This window comes from Anomalospiza imberbis, chromosome 1, assembly GCF_031753505.1.
Source record: "Anomalospiza imberbis isolate Cuckoo-Finch-1a 21T00152 chromosome 1, ASM3175350v1, whole genome shotgun sequence".
NCBI classification, from domain to species: domain Eukaryota; kingdom Metazoa; phylum Chordata; class Aves; order Passeriformes; family Viduidae; genus Anomalospiza; species Anomalospiza imberbis.
This window is the reverse complement of record NC_089681.1, coordinates 118,852,360-118,868,151: the sequence shown is the minus strand read 5'-3', so window position 1 is coordinate 118,868,151 and position 15,792 is coordinate 118,852,360. Positions and strand designations below refer to the sequence as shown.

Genomic DNA, 15,792 nt, shown 5'->3' with positions numbered 1-15,792 from the left:
TGGCACAGGCTTGCAGCTAAACGGGTTTGGAAAGACCTGGGCTTTTGGTTTCAAGATGCCCTTGAAGCTAGGGCCACAGAAACTCCTGTGAACTTTCACATCACCAGTTAAATTGTTTACATCAGAAATAATTTCTGGAGATTGTGCTTTAATGAAAATTAAACAGTTTCTGATATTTAAAAGCTTTGACGACTTAAAGTTTTTACTTGGAGACTTAAAATTAGATACTCTTAGTTTTTATAGCGGGAGTCCACAGTAGCTTCAAGAAACACATTTACATTACAGATATTTAACTTTCATTTGAACGTCCAAATCAGAGCCAGAGTTTTGCTTACGCAGGAATACAACAGCATATTTGGGAAGAACTAGGGAGATATATGCAGATGGAACACACTTCTCTGAAGAACAATAACATTTTTGCTGTCTGTTATTTTTTCAAGAAAAAATTGTCATTCCAATTCATCGACAGAAAACCCTTAAGTTGTCCCAGAAAAACATAAAATAGAAATGTAAAAAGTGTAATATCAGTCTTGTAAAAATATAAAGGACTGTGAACATCATCAAGCATAACTTGTTCCACAATGAAGCCAAATCTTATTTCAGCATAAGCTGTCCTTTGCTCTCATCTGCTCAACCTCCTCTCTCCCCTGCTTCCTATGTCAGGCACAGACCCAAAAAATAAATCTGGTTCTGTGTAGATCATTTTGCAACAGGAATTTAAAATCATAAAAAAGTATAGCAGAGGGGAGAGTCAGGCACTAAGTATTGAAAAAAAAAATCCCAAAGCTAGTACACAGAAATTTAAGATAAATAAATATGGGGGGTTAAATTTAGCATAGAGAAAATTCAGATCTGAATAAAATTTGAAAGCCTTTAAACATTTCTCTCACATATAAATTTCATTCATCCTAAAAAGAGTTAAATGTTGTTAACAGAAACAGGGCCAATATTATATTGAGTAAAGAGAGTCTCAAGGGAAGCAGAGAAAAAGCGTTTTGAAGTAACCTTGCGTAACTAAGTCCATGGGAACGTTTAAAACAAAGAAGGGTAAACCTTCAATGAGATCTTGAAATTACTGGGTTGTAAATTTGAGCCTAAGGCGATGTGCTCATATTATTAGCACATGTAAAAAGAATTAGTGCATTCAGAAGAACAGAGAGGACTGGGATCGTAGAAAGGAATGAAGTTACAGAGAAATACATAAGGAACAAAGGCAAACAGAAAGATTTCAGAGAGTGATAAAGTATTTATAGATACTATTAGAATCTATAATTTAACTCTCTTCATATTGAAATTAGGAGCCTGTAAGATTTTACAGTTTACATGGCTTCATGCTAAATGTAGTTTCACATACTTTTCCATGTGCAGGATGTTTGCTATCAAAAAATAGCTCAGTGTAAGTATCTCCAAAATGGTAACTCCTTTTCCAGCTTTTGGACAAATGCACACACAGAAGTTCTTCCCTTTAAGACAGCAGATCTGACATGTAAACACCTTTTTTTTCCTTCTTCTTCTTTCCTTTAATCTAGTCCTCTGAGAAAGTGAAATTGTAAAATAATTAAGAAATGGAGGAAGTGATTTGGGGCACTGAATTGTTTATATTCTGTTTGTTCATACCCAGTAGTTATTCTTTAAATAACGCATTATTAACAAGTGTGAGTCTTGAGGTCTGAATATAACAGTCTCACAGCAGAAGACCGAGTACACATGAGATAGATGCCTTTGATTGCCATCACCCTGCTACAACAAAGTCCTGTTTAGCATGCATAATTCCCTTTTCTGCCCAAACAGAAGTAGTTCACCACTGGCCTGGTCATAACTAGCTTATTATTCAGAGAAATCCAAAACTATCGTGTCCTTGTTAAAACTAAAGAAATTGAAAAAAAATAATAAACTCGGACTTTTTTAAAAGCGTCTGAATTATACCCCTCTTTAACTTCATATTACTGGCAGGCAGGCAGATACCATTTTCAAGTTATAAAAATGAAAATAAATTTTTAGTGCCCATTAGCAGAGGAAAAATTACCATAATGTTATCAATTACTGTCTTGCTAAACATTTAGATGATCTCTCCAGTTTGCTGAGACAGAAGGGCATATAACATTGTGGCCTAGTGAGAAAGAAGTAATGAAGCCATTAATTCAATCATTTATAAAGCAACAAATTAACTTTCCTTATTCACAGGCACTTTGAGGTCTGAAAGGTTATCCATACCACCTCGGTGTCTGAGGACACAGGAACAGCCAGAGATCATATAGAAAAATGATAGGAAACCAGGGTACTCAATTCAGGGTACAACTGCATGGAAGAAAAGAAAAGAGAGGACTATAAAAGATTTATGGAAAGAAAGACTATGAAAAGGAGCACCAGGCAAGCTTCTCAAAATCCCACCCAGCTCTGACATTTGAACACACTCCTCTGCAATGCTGTGGGCCACATGCTGGCAACTGATACCGCAGCACAGGCATAAATACACACGTGCTTCCCACAATACCTATTTCTGACATGTGATTAGCTCAAACCTTTAAGCCTTGTTTCTCCATCTACTCCATTTATCAGTGATCAAGAGAAAAAAATGCAGGTGATTCACTTAGACCCATCTATATCTTGCTGGGATAAATTACGTTGTTTCACTACCCTGTGCTACACCAAATGGAGAAGAAAACAGGGAAACAAGACATACACTGGCCTGCAGGCATCACAACTTGTTGAAGAGATGCTTGTAGTTGCTTAGGTGAACACACATACAAACACATAGCCATTTACTGTATTTCACAGGCTTTATCTTGAGCTATTTGTCTTGGACTAGGCCTCACTTTTTCCTCATTCAGCTTAGAGTAAATGATTCTGAAACTCTTCCTTACATGTTTGTGAGCTTTATACACTTCCACACTTCTTGCTTTCCCAATGCAAAAAGAAGTTTAGTTAGAAGAACTAAAACTGTTTTGGAAAAAACAAATCTGTGCAAATAATAAAAAGGCATCCTATATCCTCATATTAACCACTCAGTTACATTTCCACTAATACTTAAGCATGAAAATCAAACTTTTTTCAACAAAAGACACATCACTGCAGACACAAAATAGCTTTCACAGTTTATTCACCTATGGTCTGGTTTTAAAAAGAGACACAATTCAAAGCAAGCCAAGATGGATGCAGAAATCCCTGCTGCATCCCAGCATTACATCCCCCAACACAGAGGCACTAGCAGCCCGTCACCCATTTAAAGCAACACAGGCAGCAGGACTGAGTACCTGTGGAATCCTCACCACTTTGAAACCAGGTTCACAGTTTGCACAAAGCCACCAGACATACACTTTAGTGGTGTTCTACAGAGGGTAAGAACACGCTCTGAATTTCCACATGGCCCAAGTTATCTGGTACAGCATCAAGAGTTGCAGTAAAAGAAGGAGGCTACTACAGCAGGTACCACTGCTGGCCACAACAGTGGGAGTGAAAACGGTTGCAGTGAGTAAATGCCAGAGCTGCTCAGGATGGCCTCATCACACACCTCATCCATGCTGACACTCTGCAGCTGAACAGCGTGATGAACTGCAGCATGTACCCTCACAACCATCTGGGTGACAGCTCACTTTTAACAGCATACTAGCCTGCCATGGCTGGTGTCCCGTTTCTGCACAATGACAGTGAGTTGCTTCTGCACTGCAACAGGCACTTTTATATACAATGGCATCACAAGCCTGAAGACAGTACCTCTGACCAGTCTAGAAAAAGCTTTTTTTATTCCATGTTTAACTAGTTTTTCTGCACTACAAGCACCAATCCAATGGAAGTAGGGCAGAAATTTGTGCATCTGATTTACTTCCTCCATGAATTACTGTTTGGAGTCCAACCATGCCATGCTCTCTACAACTACGTGAAAGGAGGTTGTAATGAGGTGGGGATGAGTCTCTTCTTCCAAGTAACAAGTGATAGTACAAGAAGAAATAGCCTCAAGTTGCACCGGAGAAGGTTTAGATTGGGTATTAGGCAATTTTTTTTTCCACTGAAAGAGTTGTCATGTATTGGAACAGGCTGTGCAGGGAACTGGTGGAACCACCATCCCTGCAGGTATTTACTATACATGTAAATGTAGCACTTAGGACAGGGTTTAGTGGTGGGCCTGGCAGTGCTGCATTAATGGTTGGACTCAGTGATCTTAGAGGTCTTTTCCAACTTAAATGATTCTGTGATTCAATACACTTCCAGTGGACCATGTGCCCCTCCTAGATCATTAGGTTATGGTTAGGAGGACCTTCTCCAAACAATCTGTTGCCTACAAAAGCTCTAAATGCATTAGCCAAAAAAAAAAAAAAGCCCTCTCTATAGATTCATATGAAAGAGATCCCACAAAATATCACAGTCAATTCCTAACATGACACCAACTTTCTGAGTGCTACGGAACGTATTTCCATGCATCTTAACTTTCAATACAGGTATTAAAAATTGCAACACAGCCTTGATAATCAGGTTTTTGCAAAAGAAGGAAAAAAAAAAAAAAGACAAAGACCAGGTGGGCAACATGCCTGCCTTAATACAAGGACCATATGCTAGAAAGCATAAATAATCTTTAGCACAGCCAAAAGGAAAAGAATGTCTAAAAAAAAAACAAATCAAGCAATTTTTTTCTAAAAAAAAAAGCAGACAAAAATACAAAGATTTTATAATCAAGAATAATCTTTATGAACTAGCAATGTATTCATAAAAAAAATTGTGATTTTTAAAGTACTAGGCAATGTATAACTATATATAAGTAAACAGCACATTATCATTTTCCAGAGAAAGAAATCAATCAGTACTGAAAAATCCAAATCAGTACCATGCTACATCTCCTCAAATTTTTTAAACAAAGATTTTTCATGTTTGTGATGCCTGATCAATCTGTAAATCCCAATAAAGAGTATAGAAGAAAAAGAAACATTTAGCAGATATGCTAGTAAAACTGAAAAGAGAACATGATGGGAAACTAGCAAAATGAAAACTGGACTTACAATAAGACTCTTTATTTCTTGTGTTTTTAAAGAGAGGATGAGTTTAAATATGTCGGTGTACCAAGGAAAGAAACAAACTGGAGAAAAATATATTAGTCTTTGAATTAAAAAAGCTGACATAATAACTACCTGAAGTAATCTTAAAAATATAAATACAAACAAAAACAAGAAAAAAAAACTTCAATGGAAAATTTGCCTTGGAATTTTTTTTGGGGGGTGGGGGGGTGTTGGAGGGGGTAGACATTATTTTACTTTAAAATTTACTCAGATACAATTATGTACCATTTTGTTTACCCTTAAACATTAAATGCACATGGTACAGAATTTAAATATGTTTTATTTGACTCCCAGTTTCAAAAATTCAAAGTAATATTACAACATTTATGGCAGATTCTTTCCATACTGGCCATTTAAATTTAAAAGTCACCTTCAGAAGTTTGCTTTAGTTTCCATTGCTGACTTCAGTTAAATACATTACTTAATTTCTAGCTTTTCCAGAGCATAAACTATAAAAAGAAACAAAGAACTCCACTATGCAGCTTTTGGATTAATATTTTCCTGGATAGAACCATCTCTAAGGAACTTGGAAGGTATAATTCCTAGAGGATGTTTTCAAATTAACATCCAATTTGGGCAGAAAGATCATTTTCTATCTAGCAAAACAGTTGAGTATCAGCATACTATCAAACTGAACAACCAGCTGTTATTAGCAAACAAAGTAGCTTTAAAAGCAACTTAATTTTTTTTTTCCTCAGTTTCCCTGCTTTAGAAAACACTGACAGGTTCTGACAAAAATTTACACATTTTAAAAATTCACAGCACTGTCCAAGAATTGTTTAAAAGAAAATAACTTTTCTTAAAAGTTTCATTCAATTTCTTAAAATTACCTTTGATTCACAGTTTCCAACTCCAATAAATCTTTCATATCATTTTGTGCATTAAAACATCATTGCTTTAATAATTGTTATAAGTACCTTTGTCACTTCCATAGTAATAGAAGACAGTCTTGCTGATAGCACACCAACGTTTCTGCCATTCAAAGCCAAGAAAACTGTGGTCTGAAATTAATACAACATGTGTTATATCGGTTTATGCCATTATTGAAGAAAAATGTGTTACTTCTTTTCAAGGGTGAGGTAAGAGGGAGGAGGAGTTAGGAAAAGACACTAAGGAAAGGAAACTAATGAAATGTATGGCACTGAGAAGAAAATTAGAAATAAAAATTGGTGGTAAGAAAAAAAATAAGAATTTGAAATCACATAAAGAGGGAAGTCATGTGCAACATTAAATATAAGGAAATAATGAACAACTTCCTAAATATTTCCTAGAGTTATCGCAGCATTAAGTGGGTATTAAAGTGACAATATAAGATTTATTGAATCAAGGTAAATATTGACTGAACCAAAGCTGAGATCAATATTTGCCCTCTTGAAGGAAAATAAATCTTGATGCTCACTGAAACATATAGTCAACATATGCTACTTGTATATACGTTCCAAATATTTTCGTAAAAAAATCTGAAAGTCTCTGAATTACGGGTGACTGGACTTTCACAGCATGATTTTGTTAGTAAATAAATAGGATTTTCTTTCAATACTACTATAGAAGCAATTATGTGCTATGCTTCTTTTGCATAATAATGCTTCGATGTTTCAGCTCCTTCTCATTTTATTTATCACTCCTATAGGAAGTTATTCATGTGTATAACATCAAATACAGACATATAGACTTTCCAGACATTAAATATGCACTATCTTTCACAAAAATAGCTAGACTTACCTTTTCTACGTTTTTCCAGGTATCCAGCCTTCAGAACAAACTGAAGATCCTGAGCTGCAACAGGAGGAAACTGATTTCCTGAAAGAAAAACAAATTCTGTAAAGCACTGGTTTTCAAGACAACTGCTATAGGAGCATTAATAAAATTATGGATTTTACACTCTCAATATGCAAGAGCTACTGAAAAAAAAATCTACTATTATGCTAGATTATTTTAAGTAACTGAAACATCTACCTAATAATCTCAGAGCTGTTGCTGCTGTCCTCACCACTTAAGTAAGGAAAAATATAGCTGCATAACAGGCCTTTCAAGTCTCAGAAGCAAAAGTATGTAATCAAACAAAATACAGCAACTGTTTCAAACATAGTCTGTAAAGCAAGTTGGATAATGAAAGTGCTACATTTTCAAGCATTCAAATAAAAGAATCACAATCAAGAATCTCAATTGAACACAATTAAATCAGAAATGTGGTTTTTGATACCAGCTTCACACCAAAATACCTTGAAACAGCATACAAGGTGAAGACTCTCTAATAGACATCTACCAAAAAAAGAAACCAGATGAAGTGACAATAAAAGGTGCTGCCTGTTGCTGACAGATTTTGCCCAATTTGCAATACATGACACAAAACTACTGCCTATAGGATCTGTAAGGTGATAATGGATAAAACAAAGTCATTGTAGAGAGGTTTACAAAACTGTTGACCTACAGACACTAATTTTAGACACCTTGTACAATATGTCTGCATCTGCAAAATGGTGAGTATAGCTCACTGCATTTTTTCCTTTTTCTCAACTGCTAATTCATAGAAGTGTAAGACTGATCAGTCAACCCTGCCTCATTTTAATATACAACTTTAAATGTTAAAAATTGTGTCTTCCATCTTTCAACCTTTTCCTCCTAAAACAACAGAATGATGATTTAAGCAGAACTCCTAGTATTAAGAACAAGAATATGTAAGACGTGTACAATATTTAATAATAATATAAATATCATACTGCTTACCCCAAGCAAAAAAGCAGAACAAAAGGTACTTCTGTGCTGCTGGGTTTTTTAAGTGCATGTAAGCAACACAGTGAAGTTCCTACTACTTATTATCATCAAATATTCATAAGAGTCGCTTTAGGTAGGTGGCAAGTTTACAAGGCAGCCATTATTCATCAGAATATATGTAATCTCATTATGTTCTATCAATATAAACATAGAGAAAAGGACTGATATTAGCACACAAATTCTGTGCTAAAAATACCATTTTAAATTATGTAGTTTGGGCAAAAGATCAATGGTCTGACCTTGAACCAAGCACCGTCTCTGAAAGACGATGTCAATTTCCTGGGTTGTTAGGTTATTCCTTAAAATATTTTTTTAATTCAGTGTTCACAAATTAGTTGTTTCATGGTAGTCTTATTTAAATACAGTTATGACAGGAAAAAGACAAGAAAGATATAGGAACATGCAGAAAATGCTGATTTTTAAAATACTCAAAATGAGAAGATGGTCTTTAAATAATACAACCAGCTCTTTAGACTGCAAAATATTTTGTTTGACACCAAAAGACAGTAGATAAAATTTTACTTACATTGATATTTCCACTTAATTTTTAATGATTATTACTTTTTAAAGATTAGGAGTATACCCATTTCTATTTTAGCTTCTATGGATTTCTGACTATTGTGTTAAAAATACAAAATCAGAATCAACATGCATTTTAAAGTGATACAGCTGTCCTCCCTTTGCTTGGTAATATGCAATCTTGGCCAATATTAAAAGGGAATTAAACACAAAGACACTTGATGGCTGGTATGTGATGTGTTTAACAGTTACTTTAAAAGGTGATGTAATTATGGTATTATGAGTGGGGGAGGTGAAGAGTTTTTACAAATATTTTGTACAAATTTTTTTACAAATATGGATCATGTGCTGCTTTATATTGGTCATTGGGAGGCATCAGTGTGCAACACTCACAACTCTATCTCATCCAGTAGGGCTCATCTTAGAACAGTGCAACCCCACAGATGAGGAAGACATAAAACCTAAGTAAACAAATAAAAGCAGCTCACTCTTAAATTTTACAATTTAAGAATTTCAACTGCCATTTAGATCTAACTTTACCCAATATTGTTTGTATCAGTTTGGGTTTGATGAGGACACCTGGCCAGTGATCATTTAGTGAACAGTCAAATCAAATAGGACAACATAGTCCCAGAGAAGCACATACTTTGGGGAGTCCCTAGTGTTGTTATTCTGTCATCTGAACTGACTACTTCATAGAATTAAAATTTTGCTCTCAATTTTGCTACTTCTGCTGAGACAAGTCAGGATAAATTTGGTCATGGAATTTTCTGTAACTACATTTATTTTGAACAGGGCACTGAAAGCTTTTCCTTGAAAAGGAAAAGAACATGCATGGAAAAAGTGTGTTTCACTGTCTGCTGCCACTGCAGAAAGAAGTCCTACTCCCATCCTTAACCTGCAGAGAAGCCATTTCTTTTTCTCTTCCTCAGAGCAACTGAGGCAGTAACTCCAAAAAACAAACTGCAGCTGGTCAGCCCTACTGCCACTCACAATCTGTAAGTAGCTGAATCAGAAACAGATCATATGTATGTTATTATCCTTCTGTCAGAGAAGCCTGGGAACCAAAAAATATGACTGAACTTTAGTCAAAGGGCAGTAGAAACAGACCCAATTGTAATATCCCACAACACATACAGCTGTATAAGAAAGAAAAAGCATAAATCTGATTAAATTCCTTCTTTCATTGCCCTGTACCTTCAGAGGGAAGGGGAGGGAGAATAAGTAGTATGAAAAGCATAAAGGAAAGAGAAAGAAGCACCTCCTCCCAGATTCTCATGAACCACAGGTGTTGTGCATATGTGGCAGGAAGAAGGCACAAACATGTATATCCTATTGTCCCAGTACTACAACAAAAACAACACGGGGAAGAAAGAGGAGAGAATCAGTCACATTTTCCTTACAGTTACTGCCGAGATTCTGCATGGGAAACTTCTAAGTTGTATTATCTATCTTTCTTCCATTTTTTTCATTTCTTTACCATCTTGTCCACATCTCTAACAGGATTTAGAGTGAACTGCTAGATGTAGAAACCCCCAGCAGAAAGTATGGAATTTACGTAGTAAGTTGGTTTTTGCAGTTGCTTTCAATCAGAATATTGCTTCCCCATTCATTTGAAATACATCAGGCTTGACATAAATCTCATAAAAAAGTATCACTAAAGCAGCATTATAGTATATTTACTATACTTCATTGCAGTAAAGCAGCATTTGCTTACATTACACCAGCAGCTGAGATCAGAGGTCCATTAGTGGACTGCAGCATGAGACTTTGAATAAGACAGCTCCGTCTATAAAGAATCTAAGACAGAGGAATTCTGCCAAGAAAGAAGGCATTACTATGTATTTTAAGTAAAGAACTGTAAAGCAAATTAAGCCACATGCTTCAAATCACATATTCCTTTAGAGCTCAGAATTTCCCATGTTATACTCCCATGCATGACCCAGGATATCTTCACGACAAAGAGAATTTTCTCCTTCCCTCATGGATGTAGGTGAAATGGCCTGAATTCCAGTTATCTGTAATTTCACTGGAGACTGTCTACTGTAAGAAATTAAATGTGGAGATGCAAGAAGCTTGCATTCTGAGGATGCAGATAGCACCAGCTGGTACTACATTTCTTGGGTGTCTCAACGCCTGTTCTTGAGAAACTTATGGTCAAGCCCACTACAAGATCAGAGCAAACTTCTCTCTCAAAATGAGACCACCAGAGATCACCATGCCTTCCTAGCACTGTATGGTCTGTTTCCAGATATGATTAAATTATTTAGAAATAAAGACATTAAAAGGGTTGTAGTCTTCCCTGGTTTCTCCTTTGGTAAACTGTAGTTTTTTAAGCCAATTTTAAACACTCAAGAGAAAAGTGGCATTGTGAATAATAAATGCTCTGTGGCTTGCAGCTGTGTGGGTTTATACATAGCGAAAGGCACAATGATTGCTTCTGTTTACTCTTTCAGACCTAATTTCTGCTGTGTCATTGTCCTGATAGTGGTGGGCAAGCACAGAGTTGAGGATATGAGTTTCTGTCTCACAAATAATGTCTTGAATCTTATTCTTTTGATGTGAAGACCAGTTCAAAACTATCCAATATTTAGGGAGATGATAATCTTGCATACCCAATAGATGGTACAAAATAAGGATGGTACATCTGCTTAACTTTACAGGTTTTCCTTCATTCTTGACCACCCACTCACAAAAGAATCTCCCACAATAATTTCTCTTCCTAGTTCTTCCCTATTGGTAGGAATTACTACAATGTACTCCAAAATAAAATCTGCAAGTTATGCTCCACAAGCATATTTTCAGACTGATGTGTACAAAAGCCATCAAAGACCAGATCAAAATATTTATGAGGCCTAAACCTTCATCTAAGAGAAAAGTAAACTATATGTATAATGCACTGGGCTCTTCCTCTTGGTTCTAAGCATTCTTGTGCCAAGTGAGCAGCTGGTAGTTATTATAAAAGTATTGCTGCCAGGCTGGAAATTCCTCCAGTGAAAAGAAAGTGAAATGCTCTCACTCAAGCATAAAGCCAGCTTTGCCAGTGATGCTTTGACTTCAGAAAAACATTAATGTTATTAACATAGGTGTATTAATGTATAGGTTCCACTGCACAACTCCCACAAACACAGAATATCTTGTGATTCAGAAAGATCTCAAAACCACAGCTTATGACACGACTACAATTTTTTCAACTTGGTAATCAAACAGGCAAAAGCCTGAATGATTTAATTTTTCACCTTACTGCAACAGTGAATTTGGTCCATTACATAAAAACAAGTTTCATCACTGTCGCTTCACAGCATGAAATTCAATCCTTGTGCCTGGAATTTTGATTTTTGCAGGACCTAAAGATGTAAAAATTTCATCCTGTATACAAAATAAATAAAACAAAACCAGACTGTATTATTCTGCACTGTTTACCACTAGGATTTTTTTTTTACTTCTGCAATGTGGGCTAAGGGATACATAAAGCAAGAAATAAACAGAGGTCAATGCTTTTTAAAGAGGTGCTTAGCATGCTTATGGGAAGTTAAATAGGCGAAGTGGAGATAAGTGTAATTCAGTAACAGCTAAGTGGTTGATTACAGTTTGCTTTCCTACTAGAGGACCAGAGGTTTAACCATAATAATGGTAAAGTAATCTTGCTCAAATTCACTGTTCTTCATTCCTTGTAAAAGAAAACTAAGAGGAAAAAATATATTTGTTTGATTATATGGAGAAAACAGTGATCACTATTTCTTTATGCTCTTCTTACAAAAAGAAATACAACAATAATTAATAATACAATTATTAAAAAATATATTTTTCCAGCTTCCTTTTCTTTGCACTGAATACCCTTAGTATCATCTGAGAACTTACTGAGGGTGCACTTGATGCCCTCATCCAAATAACTGATAAAGATATTAGACAGAACTGGTCCCAGTACCAACACAACTGGATGTATCTCTATTCACCACCACTCTGTGAGCCCAGCCAGCCAGCATTTTACCCAGTGAAGAGTTCACTGGTACAAGCTATAGGCTGCCAGTTCTGCTATAGGCTCCAGAATGTGCAGGAGACAGTAACAAAAGCTTTACTGAAGTCTAAGGATAAAACATCCACGGCCTTTCCTCGTTCCCTAGGTGGTACCTGGTCATAAAAGGAGATCGGGTTGGTCAAGCAGGACCTGCCTTTCCCAGATCCCTGCTGGCTGGGCCTGATCCCCTGGTTGTCCTGTATGTGCAGCACAAAGGCACTAAAGATGATCTGTTCCATAACTTTCCTCAGCACTGAGGTCAGGCTGACAGGCCTGTAGTCCTCTGGATCCTCCTTCCAGCCCTTCTTGTGAATGTGCGTCACATTGGCCAACCTTCAGTCACCTGGGACCTCCCCAGTGAGCCAGGACTGATAAAAAATTATGGAGTGACTAGGTGAGCTCTTCTGCCAGCTCTTTCAGTACCCTGGGATGAATTCATCTAGTCCCATAACCTTGTGAATGTCGAAGTGGCACAGCAAGTCACTAACTACATCCTCCTGGATTTCAGGGGTCTCTTCTCTCCCTGTCCCTGTCTACCAGCTCAGAGGGCTGGTTGCCCTGAGGATATTTGGTCATTCTGTTGAAGACTGAGGCAAAGAAGGCATAAAATACCTCAGTCTTTTCCTCATCCTTGATAACAAAGTTCCCCCACTGAACCTAATAAAAGATGGGGATTCTCCTTGGCCCTCTTTTTGTTGTTAACATATTTATAAAACCAGTTTTCATTATCTTTTACAGTAGTGGACAAATTAAGCTCTTCCCTTCTAATTTTCTCTCTACATGACTTAACAACATAGCTGTACTCTTCCTGAGTTGTCTGCCTCTTCTTTCAAAAGTCATAATCTTTTTTTCCCAGAGTTCCAGCAAAAGCTCCCTGTTCAACCAAGCTGGTCTTCTTCCCCACCAGCTCATCTTTTGGCACAAAGGGACAGCCTGCTCCTACAGGAAATGCAGAAAATAAGTGGTTTTGTACTCTAGCACAGGGCTTCTATGCTATGTCTCAGGCTGCAATTCAAAATTGGCAGAGATAGTCTGAAAATATTTGTGCTAAAGTTGAGCAAAGAAAGAGTAATGTTTCTAGCAACACAAAAAAGTAATTTTATCTTCTTTTCCTCCCTCCTACCCCCCTTCTCACACGCTTCTTCCAAAGTTCTTCATATCTCTCCATTTCATTTTGATCTGGAAATACAGCATTGACCCATTTTAATAGCTACTACAGAAGGATTCAATTATCTTCGAATCTGTACATAGCAATACACTGGAGTCACATCTGTTGCACAAGCACTGTGAATCTAGGCTAAAGAGGAGGTGGTTTATTTTCATATGCATATCTTCTCCCTGCATTTATTTTTTCTTTTTATTAAAGAGAAGATTAATGTACACTGCATTTGAAAAAAAGATGCCATTTCTTAGAGACTTCTAATTAAAGAAAAGTTATCAGTAGGAAGATCACGTAGAATCTCATCAGTTTCATTAACTGTCTTCAACACTTTCACATAGACTATTTCTGAATTTTGCAAGTGTAGAAGCCTGAATTAGTAGCTCTGAATTAGTTCACCATGCAAGAATCAAAAGATAAATGCTAAAGAAAACGCATTTCATTCCTGGAATAAATGTAATGAAAATGTTTAGCTTTTGAAAGATTGGTTCACAAAAAGTCAGCATTTTGGTCTTCAAATTGTTTGTTCCAAAGGCTGCCTAGTCTATGAAGTTGTGGTCTGGAACCATCCCTAGCATTACACATTGTGGTCTCTAGCAGTTTAGAATAATTTTCACAGAAGAACTTGCCTTCATATATTCCTCCAAGAAGAGGCAGCAGTATATTTTAATAAAGAATACTTAAAGCGCTGCCATCTGTTTCTAGTTTTAAGTCTTTCTAATTTGGGATATGAAGTTTGGGCTACAAACATTAATACCACACCCTCAGAGGCTTAAACACTGAGTGTTTCTTATGGACTCGTCCCCCAGAAGGACAGTGGTACAAACTCTTCTCTTCCTTCCTGTAAGCAGAGGAGAAGGTAGTGGGCCAGGCAGCCTAAAAAAGACTGCAATGGATTCTTTACAAAAACTAAATCTAGTTCTTTGAAGCAGTTAGCATGAGAACTCTTTTAGTCATTTCTATTTAGCCCCTAAACTGTGTGTTTAGTTATTTTAAATTTTACTAACCTTACATTCATGGCTTTTCAATCCACATATATTTTCTGAGTGAAGTTTCTATAGTAGTTGTAGCATTTCATTTGACAAAAAAAATTTCCTTTTTTCATTTAACAAATTACAGGATTCAGCCAGTTTGGCTCCATTCATTAGGCTCCACAGCCAAATGGAATTATCCTGGATCACATACTCCTCATCCAAACTTAACTCTGAATTTGTAAGCTAATATTGTCCTGGATTTGCACATTCTTTTTATGATTATTGAATTGTTTCTAAAACACCCACTGATACATTTTGCATACCATCTTAAGGTACAGAGGAGTTCATGGCTTTTACACCTTCATCCAGATTTAATTTTCACGCAGGTATGTATTATTAAAATTTCAGAAATTACATCCATGGCACAAGGAGGGGCGGGGGGTGGGGCATGTGGGAGGTGCATGTGTGAATTTTAAAAAGTGATGTTTACTGATGCTGTAAGCAAGCATTATCATACAGGGTTAGAAAAGGGGCCACTGAACACTTTACCAAAGCAGCCTTCCTACTTTGGCTGTTTCTCAAGGATTCTGAGGCAAGAAGAAGGAAAGATACAGCAGCAAAGGTCTCTTGTACAAGGTCTCCCATTCATATCACTGTAATGCAATGCATACAAAAATGTTGTAAGGCATGCAAAAGTTTTGTTTAAAGAATTACTAAGGTTTACTCAATCATTTCAGCACAAGACACGTTTCAGTCACCCAGAGGCCTGAATGACAGCAACCAGAAAAGTGCATCAGTGAGGAGACTGGCAATACAAATCTGCCAGTGAAACAGCTTCAAACTTTGTTATGAGAAATAAAGTAGGCAGGAAAACACAGAGATAAAAACAATACCCTTGCTTTGCAGACAGAACCAAGTCAAAACAGACCATCATGGATCAATTAGTGGCACTGGGAATTCTCATGAAATTATGCAGGCCAGCTGAAATTTCCCAGCGTTGTCTCACAGACAGGCACACACATCCAGTTTTGATTAGTAACCCTAAGTAAAGACTCAGAATATCTCTATGATAGCTTGAACCACAGAAGGTGCTGTTAGCTAATCAGAGAAAATTAAAAGGCCAGGAATAAAGAGTCTACAGCTGGAGCTTGACCAGCATGATGTCAAAATTGCATATGGATAGCATCTTTAACCTTATCATGATTCCTGTATTCCCAGATGGCTAACAGGAAATAAGTCCCACAGGCTTATCAAACAACAAGTTAAAAGGTATCATTTAATACCTCCAGGTGAAAAATA

At 36.6% G+C, this 15,792-nt stretch overlaps 1 protein-coding gene across 2 annotated transcripts in view; it reads right to left on the bottom strand.

Moving 5' to 3' along the window:
* SKAP2 (src kinase associated phosphoprotein 2) overlaps nt 1–15,792 on the bottom strand; it is a 118,860-nt gene that overhangs the window by 42,316 nt on the left and 60,752 nt on the right. For both annotated transcript variants that reach the window (XM_068208419.1, XM_068208427.1), the window contains 2 exons: nt 6,771–6,848; nt 5,966–6,049 (listed from right to left, as the gene is read on the bottom strand). In XM_068208419.1, the coding sequence (XP_068064520.1) occupies nt 5,966–6,049; nt 6,771–6,848 (162 nt within the window). The remainder of the gene's footprint in view (nt 1–5,965; nt 6,050–6,770; nt 6,849–15,792) is intronic.